A 10321-nucleotide genomic window follows, 5' to 3' on the forward strand; every position below is an offset into this window, starting at 1 on the left:
AAATATTATATTATAATTAATATCGTTTTATTTTATTCAGCAAAAATAATTGTGTAAGCTGGTTATTATTGTTTATATCTATTATCTTTTTTCATATTATTATTAAATAGTTGCATTTTTTAGATTAAATTTTTAAATTTTGACCACTTTTCAAAAGCTTGAAATAATAATGATATTCAAGTTAGCAAAAATAATTATTTTAACACTGTATTATTATTGTTAATAATATTTTTATTAAAGACATTATTATTGTTGATAACTATTTTCATCTTCACCTAAATACTCTTTTAATATTTTTTTTACAAAGAAAAGAAAAACTCCGCAGCCTATCAAAAATTGATTAAGAAGACATTTTTGTAGCTCTTTTTCGGATGAAAAACTTTTGTTTATAATTTTTTATAGCTTATGTCCTTTGTCAGAAAATTTAATTTTTATTGTTTTTTTTCGAATAAAGCCAGAAATTTCGAAAATACTATAATTCTGATAATTATTTTTTTTATCGAAAAAATTAAATAGGGGGGGGGGGGGTTCAAATTTTACACAAACCTAATACCCTCTCTAATGAGAATATAAAAATAAAAAAATAATAAAATTTGACCACCCTAGTAGACTACCTGCTTTTCAAAAATAAATTATTTTCAAATTTTTTAGCACGCTTTACTTTACTTAATAATCTAAGACCCAGTTATTTTCCTCTTACTCATTAAATATTTTATTGTGATTTGATTAAAAAGAATATTCTTTGCAATTTATTAAATTTTCTATTATTTTAGTGATGAAAAGATGTAATAAAAAAATGTATCTTCTACTTTTCTGTACATTTAAGTAATATATTTTAATGACGATTTCAGCACCTTATCAGAGCTATTATATATCACCTAAATTTATCGTAATTCGGTTCTGAGTTAAATGATAAAAATTAGTGACGCAAATGAAATGCCAGTTTCCTTAAAGCCTGTGCATAAATTTTCATTGCAAAACGAATTATCACCATTTGTCAATTATTAAACCGATTCTGTTTAGTCGCTTTTTATCATAATTTGTTGTCAAAATGAGGGAACAAACTTTTTTGAGTTTATTGGTACTTTGCGAAATTTCGTCGCAAGGATTCGGGTCTTTATCAGAAGAAAATGCTGGTGAGTCAGATTATAATTCAGATCATAATTTAACGATTATATTCACATTAAATAATTATAAAAAGTTTCAGTTTTTGATAAAATTTTCCACTTATAATCCAAGATACCCTCAAAAGTAGGAAATAGGGTTTTCCTGAATTTTTCCACTCATTTTCAACCTTGCAGTTAGATAAAGGGAATAATAAATTAAAATTACCAAAAAAATAATAGTTTAAATAATTTTTTATTATGAGTAATACTACTCTCTTTTAATATAATGTTGAAAAGTTCCAGTTCTTTATACAATTTTCCATTTATAGCTTGAGAAATCCCCATAATTAAAAAATAGGGGTTTTCTCATTTTTCTTTTCATTTTCAACCTTTTCAGAATAATCAATTTAAATTTACAGGAAAAAATTTTCTAACTATTTTTTTCACATTTATAATTACATTATTTCTCAATAAAACTAGAAATTTCCAGTTCTTTGAATAGTTTTCCACTTATAATCCGAGAAAGTCCCATATGTAAAAAAATGGGGGTTTTCCTAATTTTTCAACTCATTCTCAACCTTTCAGTTAGATAAAGCAAATAAAAAATTAAATGTATGAAAAACAATTGTTTACACATTTTTTATCAGTCGTAATAATATAAATAAATAATATATAAATATTCTCTTTTAATGATGCCGAAAAGTTCCAGTTATTTATAAAAATTTGCACTTATAGTCCGAGAAGCCTCCATAAGTAAAAAATAGTATTTTTCCGAAATTTTCATTTTATTTACAACCTTTTAGTTAGATAGAGGGAATAATAAATTTAATTTAACAGAAATAATTTTTTAAACAATTTTTTAATTATTAATAATAATATTCTTTTTAAAAAATTCTGGAAAGTTCCAGTTCTTTAAAAAAAATTTCCCCATATAGTCTAAGAAATCTCCATAGCTAAAAAATTGGGTTTTTCCGCATTCTTCAACTCATTTTTAAACTTTCAGTTAGATAAAGGGAATAATAAATTTAGTTTGCTGGAATGTTCCAGTTCTTTTAAAAAATTTCCACTCATAGTCCAATAAACCCCCATAAGTAAAAAAAAGGATTTTCCCGAAATTTTCATCTCATTTTCAACCTTTTAGTTAGATAGAGGGAATAATAAATTTAGTTTACCAGAAATAATTTTTAAACCATTTTTTTATTATGAACAATAATATTCTCTTTAAATAATGCTAGAAAGTTCCAGTTCTTAAAAAAATTCTCCACTTGTAATCCAAGAAAGAACCATAAATACAAAAATGGGATTTTTCCGAAATTTTCATCTTATTTTCATCCTTTCAATTAGATAGAGGGCATAATAAATTTAATTTACCAGAAATAATCGTTGAAACAATTTTTTATTATTAGTCATATTCGCATTGAATAATGCTGGAAAGTTCCAGCTCTTTATAAAATTTTCCACTTGTAAGCCAAAAAACCCCATCAATAAAAAATATAATTTTTCCGAATTTTTTTTCTCTCATTTTCAACCTTTCAGAGTAGATAGAGGGAATAATCAATCAAATTTATTTAAAATAATTTTTCAATATCAATAATAATATTTTTTTTCGATGATGCTAGAATTTGACAGTTCATGATAAAATTTTCCATTTACAATCCAAAAAACTCTCAGAAGTTAAAAATAGCGTTCTTCCGCATTTTTAAACTCATTTTCAACCTTTTAGTTAGATAGAGGGCATAATAAATTTAATTATCCTGAAATAATTGTTCAAACAATTTTTTAATAGTAATAATATGCCCTTTTAATAATGCTGGAAAGTTTTAGTTATTTATAAAATTTTCCACTCATAGTCCAAGAAAGCCACATAAAAAATAGGGTTTTCCTAACTTTTCATCTTATTTTCAACCTCTCAGTTAGATAGAGGGCATAATAAATTAAAATTAACAGAAATAATTTTCTAAACAATTTTTTATTATTAATAATAATACTTTCTAATTAATGCTGAAAGTTCTAGTTCTTTATAACATTTTTCACTTATAGTCCAAGAAACCCTCATAAGTAAAAAATAGGGTTTTCCCAATTTTCAACTCTTTGTCAACCTTAGAGTTAAATAGTGAGAAAAATAAATTAAGTATACCAGAAATAATTGTTTTAAAAAATTTTTATCGGGAGTAATAATATTCTTGTTTAATAATGGTGGAAAATTCCAGTTTTTTATAACATTCTCCACTTGTATTCCGAGAAATCCCCAAAAATAAAAAATAGGATTTTTCCGAAATTTTCATCACGTTTTTAATCTTCCAATTAGATAGAGGGCATAATAAATTAAATATACCAGAAATAATTGTTTAAACAATTTTTAAATAGTAGAAAATATTATATTTTATTAATGCTAGAAGGTTCTAGTTCTTTCTACAGTTGTCCACCTATTGACCAAGAAACCCCCATAAGTAAAAAAATAGGATTTTTGCCAAAATTTTCATCTCATTTTCAACATTTTGATTTACAAGAAATAATTTTTGAAACTATTTTTTTAATGATAATAATAATATTTTCTTTGAATAATGCTGAAAAGTTCCACTTCTTTATAAATTTTTCCACTTGTAGTCTAAGAAACCCTCATATATAAAAAATAAGATTTTTCCAAAATTTTATCTAATTTTCAACCTTTTAGTTTGATAGAGAGAATAATAAATTAAATTTATCGGAAATTATTGTATAAACAATTTTTTATTATTACCAATAATATTCTCCGTTAAAAGTGCTAACAAGTTCCAGTTCTTTATAAAATTTCCCACTTATAGTCCAAGAAAACCCCATAACTAAAAAATAAGGTTTTTAACCTTTAATTTAAATAGAGGGAATAAAATTTTTGTATAATCTCTCTCATATGGAAATCGTAGATAGTTTCGATTTTTTTCTGAAATTTGTTCATTTTCTTTGAATTTTTAATTATGAATGATTAATAAGTATTATATCACTATTAATTTTTTAAATTAATCGCTTTCTTTTTTATGAATATATTTTTCTAAAATAAAACAAATTTTAAAAAATATTTTTGAGACTTTGTATAAGGTTATTAATTAATGTCATTTTTCCTTATTGTTGTAATTTGCATTTATTATTACCTCACCAAGAAGAAATTTTACCAAAAATTCTAGTTTTAGTCAAAAAATTTACTACTATATAAATGAATTTTTTTTCTCTTAAATGTCTTCTTTTTGGTAAAACTAAAACTGTTTAATTGTTTTTTTAGATTCAACTAATTATTTAAGAAATCGTATTCTTATGTTGAAAATGTAAGGGTAGTTAAAAATAAAATTATCATTTTTTTAAATCTGAACATTTGATTTAAAAAATTGCATTTAAAGGTTGAAAATTCAACCATTTCCTTAAACATTCTACTCCTTTTATTGAAAATTCTTTTTTTTTATCGTAAAACTGAAACTGTTTGATAATTTCAGATTTGATCCTTCCACTATTTAATTGAAAAATCATATTTTGGTTTGAAAATAAAACTGTAATTAAAATTAATTTTGTTGTAAAATAAGACCATTTGATTGAAAAATGGCCGTTGAAGGTTTAAAATACAAATATTTGCTTAAAAATTTGTCTCTTTTTCTTGAAATTTATTGTTTTCAAAATTGTAATTATTTGTTTAAAAATTTAACTAATTAGTAAGAAAATCATATTTTTCTTGGTTAAAATGTAACTGTAGTTAAAATTAATTTTTATGTTTGTAATTCAAGTTTTCTTAAACTGTCTTTTCTTGGCAAAACTAAAACTGTTTATTGATTTTTTTATCTCAATTAATTATTTAGGAAATAATTTTTTTTTTTGGTTGAACATGTAAGTGTAGTTAACATAATTTTTTTCATGCGACCATTTAATTGAAAATTGGCCTTTAAAGGCTGAAAATTCAATTATCTGTTTCAAAATTCTTCTTAAAAATTTTGTTGTTGTAAAACTAAAATTGTGTTAAACTGTGTTGAAAACAAGCTGGTATGGTTTCTGAATAACCCATTAATTAATATTAAATTTTTCTGAAAAAAAATCTTCTAACATCGCTCTACTGGGAATCGAACCACAGAACCAATTTTAGCTGTTAAAGAGATCGAAAGAAAAAACCCTTTTCAGAAGTAATTTAATAATAAATTTAATAATAATTATTATAATGTTATCATAATATAATAATAATTAATTAAAAAATTTTCCCTTACATTCCACGTGAATTAATTTCCATAATTTTTTCAGATGAATCGCCGAATTTCCATATTCGTAAAAAACGACTGATTGATCGCACCCAGCCGCAAAATAGAGGAATTCCGATTGAACGTGTTCCCTACGTTGTCAAAATTTTAAAAAATGATGAAAGTAACTGCGCCGGAAATTTATTGTCTCGTTACATTGTCTTAACTTCTGCCTATTGTCTTCAAGAAATTGCCACATACAGTGTTTTATCTGGTTCGCCACTAATGGCTTATGGGAACCGTCACAATATAACACGAACAATTTTTCACAATCATTTTAATCCACAGACGCACGACTATGATCTTGCGATGATTAAAATTTCTCCACCAATCTATGAGAAATTTTCGCCTAATCGACAAATTGAAGTCTCAAGTACGAAAGTGCCCACAAATATTCTTGGTGAAGTAAGTGGCTGGGGATGTACCTCAATAGGACCAGGGTAAGTTATCAAAAATATAATTTTTTTTACATTTGACTTCCGAGACTTGACCTTTGACATTTCAGCTTTCACATTTGACCTCTGCCTTAGGCTAGTTTAATTTAGGCCCTTGACCCCTTATGTTTACCAGTTTACCTATAAAATTTATACTTTAACCTTTGAATTCCGCCCTAATACAACTTTATTTTAATTTCTGACCTGTGACCTCTGAAACTTGACTCATAACATTTGAACATTTTCTTTTATCATTCGATCCTGACCTTTGACCTGTGACACATTTGACTTCTAAGCTTCAACTTTGACCTTTGAACTCTCCCGTATGAAGCTTTAATTTTAACCTCTGACCTTAAAACTATAACACTTGTCCCATCACATTTTTACTTTAATTTTTTACATTAAAGCCTGAACTTTGACCTTTGGAAGTTGATATATATAAAATTTTACCTTTGGCATTAACTCCTGAACTTTTACCCCAAAAACTTGAATTATCAGATTTTAACTTTAACCTTCGTCGTCTGGCATATTACACCCTAATTTTGACCTCTGAACTTAAGCCTTGGGCACTTTACCTATAATATTAAGCAATTCAGCTTTAAATTATGCCTCATGCTACTTTAATATTACACTCTTACCTAGGACTTTTGATATTTGACCTATAGCATTTCTACTTTGACCTTTGAAATCTGCCCTATAACGCTTGAATTTTACCTCTTGACCTTAAAATTGTGTTATTTGTTGTAATAAATTTCATATTTCACTTTTCACGACAACCTTTGACCTGTGGCAATTTACCGATAAGATTCCATCTTGAACCTAGACCGCTGCCTCATTACCCCTCAATTTGAAACCCGGATCTTGGACTTCGGAGAGTTGACCTATCATATTTCAATCTTAACTTTTGTAACAAACTCTGACCTTCAGCCTCTGACACTTGAACTGTATCACTTTAAATGTAACCTTTGATCTCTGCCCTATGACACTAAACTTTAGACCCACGACCTTAAACTTCGGTCATTCGACCATGTCCTTTGACCTTTTACACTTTAACTCCCTCATTTTATATTTCAACTCTCACCTTTTATATCAGCCTACGAACTTTAGACCTTTGACACTTGACCCATTACTTTTAAAATTCTACATTTGACCTATACCTCACCATAGTTTTGAAAATCTGGAATTTAATATTCAAAATGGTCTACAGCCTTTAGTTGTTGACCAATTTAAAAGTATTTTTTAAAGCACTGATTTCTTAACGAATATATAAAGCCGAAACGCGACCCATCACGATGCTAACAAATTACAAAAAAAATCCTAAAAAGAGATAAAAAGTTCCTATTTATTAACTTGAATTAGTTATTTTAAAAAATTATTTTATTCTATAATCTAAAAATTTATTCTAAAATCTAAAAGTTTGTAGAATTGAGGTTGGTGGGTTTAAGCTTTCTGGGTTTGGGCTTTGTAAGTTTGGGGTTTGTAGGTTTGGGGTTTGTGGGTTTGTGGTTTCTGGGTTTGGGGTTTTTAGGTTTGTGGATATGTAGCTTGTGTATGTGGACTTTGTAGGTTTAGATCTTGTGGGTTTGGAATTTGTTTGTTTAGGGTTTGTCGGTTTGTTGATATAGAGTTTGTGGATTTGGGGCATATTGATTTGGGGGTTTGGGGCTTGTGGGTTCAGGGCTTGTTAGTTTGTGGGTTTGGGTCTTGGTAATCTCGGGTTTGTAGGGTTGGAGACGAAATTTATGCGGAAATTTCAAGTTTTTAACCATTTTTTAAACTTTACTGCAAATCCTGACTTCCTGTCTCAATTCTGCGAATTCGGATAGAGTACTGAGTAAATTCAAGTAAAGTATAGGCTAAAGTCATCTGTGGTATCGGGTAAATTCAGCTAGGATACGGGGTGAATTCGGCTACGGTTCGGAGTAAAGTTGGCTACGTTATGGGTTAAAATAGGCTATTGTCGGTGATAGTGTGAATTCAGGAGCGTGATAAAGATGGTTAGGCTACAGGATAAAGTCAGCTGCTGTATGAAGTAAACTTTGCTACGATGTGGGGTAAACTCTTCTAGGATAAGACTAAAGTAGGCTAGAGTGTTAGGTAAAGTCGGACAGCATGCAAAATAAATTTAAGTTAGTTTCGGGTTAAGTAGGCTATCCTACGTCGTTAAGTTAGGTAGTTAGGTCAGGTAAATTTGGCTAGAGTTTGGGGTTTAGTTGGCTAAGGTATGAAATAAAGTTAGTTCGGGTACGGGATAAAGATGGTTAAGCAAAAAAGTGTCTTTTGAACTATAAAATATTGCTTTTTTTTAACAAAGTGCTTGAATTTTCCCCAAAATAATTATATTTTCAACATAATAGTTGGATTTTCATCCTAAAAAGATGAATATACAACAAAAAAGTATCATAATTTTTATTTAAAAATAAATAGAATCTTTAAATCGATAAGACAAATTTTCAACAAATAAAGATTTTTCCCTCGAGAAAGAAAAAATTTTTTTCTAAATTCTTAAACCTGCAAGCCCAAAGTCGAATCTTCTCTGAAAAATTCAATTATCAAACAAAAGATATGACTTCAGTAAAACCTTAATTTTCCTCAAAACTGATGCATTTTTACAAAAAAAAATTAATTTTGAACAAAATAATTAAGCTTTTAACATGATTGCTTAAAAAAATATTTAACTTAATCTTCTAAACAAAACATTTGACTACCAAAGTTGAATTGTATGTTAAGAAAGATTTCAGTCTACTTTTCACAATCCAAATATCAATTTTTGAACAAGAAATAAGTTTCTACGAAAAAAATAAATTTTGAATCCAAAAAGACTAATTTTTAACCAAAAAGAATGACTTTTCAACGAAATTATTTAATTATCTACCAAGCAGTTACCTTTTTATAAAAAAATTAAATTCGTCTCAAAACAAATGAATTTTAATATAAATTTTCAGCAAAAAGTAAATTTTTTACGAAATAGTTAAATTCTCAATAAAACAGTAGAATTGTTAACCAAAAAGTATGAATTTTTAAGAAATTAGTTTTAATTTCAACCAAATAGTTGAATTTTTATCCAAGAAAGATAAATTACTTTTAAAACATATGCATTTTTAATTTATAAAAATTGTTTTATAAATAGTGGAATTTTCATCCTGAAAGGATCGCAGTTTTCCTTTCCATACTTAAATATTACTTTTAAACAAGTAATTTTTCTGCAAAATAGTTAAATTTTCAACAAAGAAGCAGAAGTTCTAATAAAAATGTATGGCTTTTCAACAAAATTGTTGAATTTTTAAACAAATAGTTGAATTTTGATCCAAAAAAGATAAAATTACTCCTAAAATAGAATAATTTTTAAATCAGAAAGAAAATCCTTCAAAAAAGAGTTTTTTTTTAAACAAGCAGTTGCATCTTTATTTAACAAAGATGAAATTTTGTCTACAACATATGCATTTAAACGAAAACTTTTCAAGAAATAGTTAAATTTTCATCCAAAGAAAATTCCAGTTCACTTCCAAACACAAAAATAAGAATTGTAAACAGTAAGTTAATTTTCTGGTAAACAGTCGATTTGTTAACAAAAAAGGATGACTTTTTAACAAGGTTGTTATATTTTCAAACATAGAGTTGCATTTTTGTCCAAGTAGAATAAAACTTCTACTAAAAGAGGTAAATTATCAAATCAAAAAGATCAATTTTCCAAAAAGGAGTTAAATGTTTATCCGAAAAAATGTCGGTTGACTCTTCAACACAAAAATCCGAATTTTAAATAAAGAGTACATTTTCTAATAAATAGCTGAATTTTAAGCAAAAACGTATTTGCAAAAATTAAGTACATGAGTAAAGTAGGCTAGAGTGTAAGTTAAAACGAAATCGGTTGCGGAATAAATTCTGGTTAAGTGAAGGAAACTAGGCTAGTGATCGTTGTTAAGTCAGGTAGACTATAGAGTACAGTTGGCTATAGTGTGGGGTAAAGTCGGCTAAGGTATGGGGGAAACTCGGCTAGGGTACAGGGTAACATCAACTAGTGTGCACGATAAAGTCAATTTGCTTACTGGATAAATAAATTTAGGCTACGGAGTAAGTCAGCTACTGTATGTAGTAAAATTTACTACGATGAGGGGCCAAGTTTGCTAGGATAAGATTCAAGTAGGCAACAGTACGGGGTAAAGTCCGATGAGGTACAGGGTAAGGTCATCTAAGCTACGAACTTAAGTAATTTAGAAGACAAGGTAAACTCTCTTAGATTGCGAGACAAAGGCGGCTAGGGTATGGGGTAAACTACGCCAGAGTTCGGGGTAAAGTCGGCTAAAATACGGAGTAAGGTCCTTCAGTTTGTGGAGTGAAGTCGTCTAGGCTGAAGACTAAAGTAAACTAGAGCGTGAATCAATGCAGGCTAGAGAATGAAGTAGCGTAGGCTAGAGCGTGAAGTGATGTAGGCTAGAACGTGGAATAATGTAGGCTAGAGCGTAAAGTAAATTTGGCTTGAGTGCGGGATAGAGCGACTAGGGTACCGGGTTGGGGTGGCTAGTGTAAGGGG

The 10321-nt window shown here is 28.0% G+C and overlaps 1 protein-coding gene across 1 annotated transcript in view; it reads left to right on the plus strand.

The window, feature by feature from the left end:
• Positions 1-1051: 1051 nt before the first annotated feature.
• Positions 1052-10321, plus strand: part of LOC117173920 (trypsin-like) — a 12499-nt gene continuing 3229 nt past the window's right edge. The window contains exons 1-2 of the mRNA XM_033362567.1: positions 1052-1136; positions 5361-5796. Coding sequence (XP_033218458.1) covers positions 1052-1136; positions 5361-5796 — 521 coding nt within the window. The remainder of the gene's footprint in view (positions 1137-5360; positions 5797-10321) is intronic.

The sequence above is a fragment of the Belonocnema kinseyi genome, chromosome 5 (assembly GCF_010883055.1).
Source record: "Belonocnema kinseyi isolate 2016_QV_RU_SX_M_011 chromosome 5, B_treatae_v1, whole genome shotgun sequence".
NCBI lineage: Eukaryota > Metazoa > Arthropoda > Insecta > Hymenoptera > Cynipidae > Belonocnema > Belonocnema kinseyi.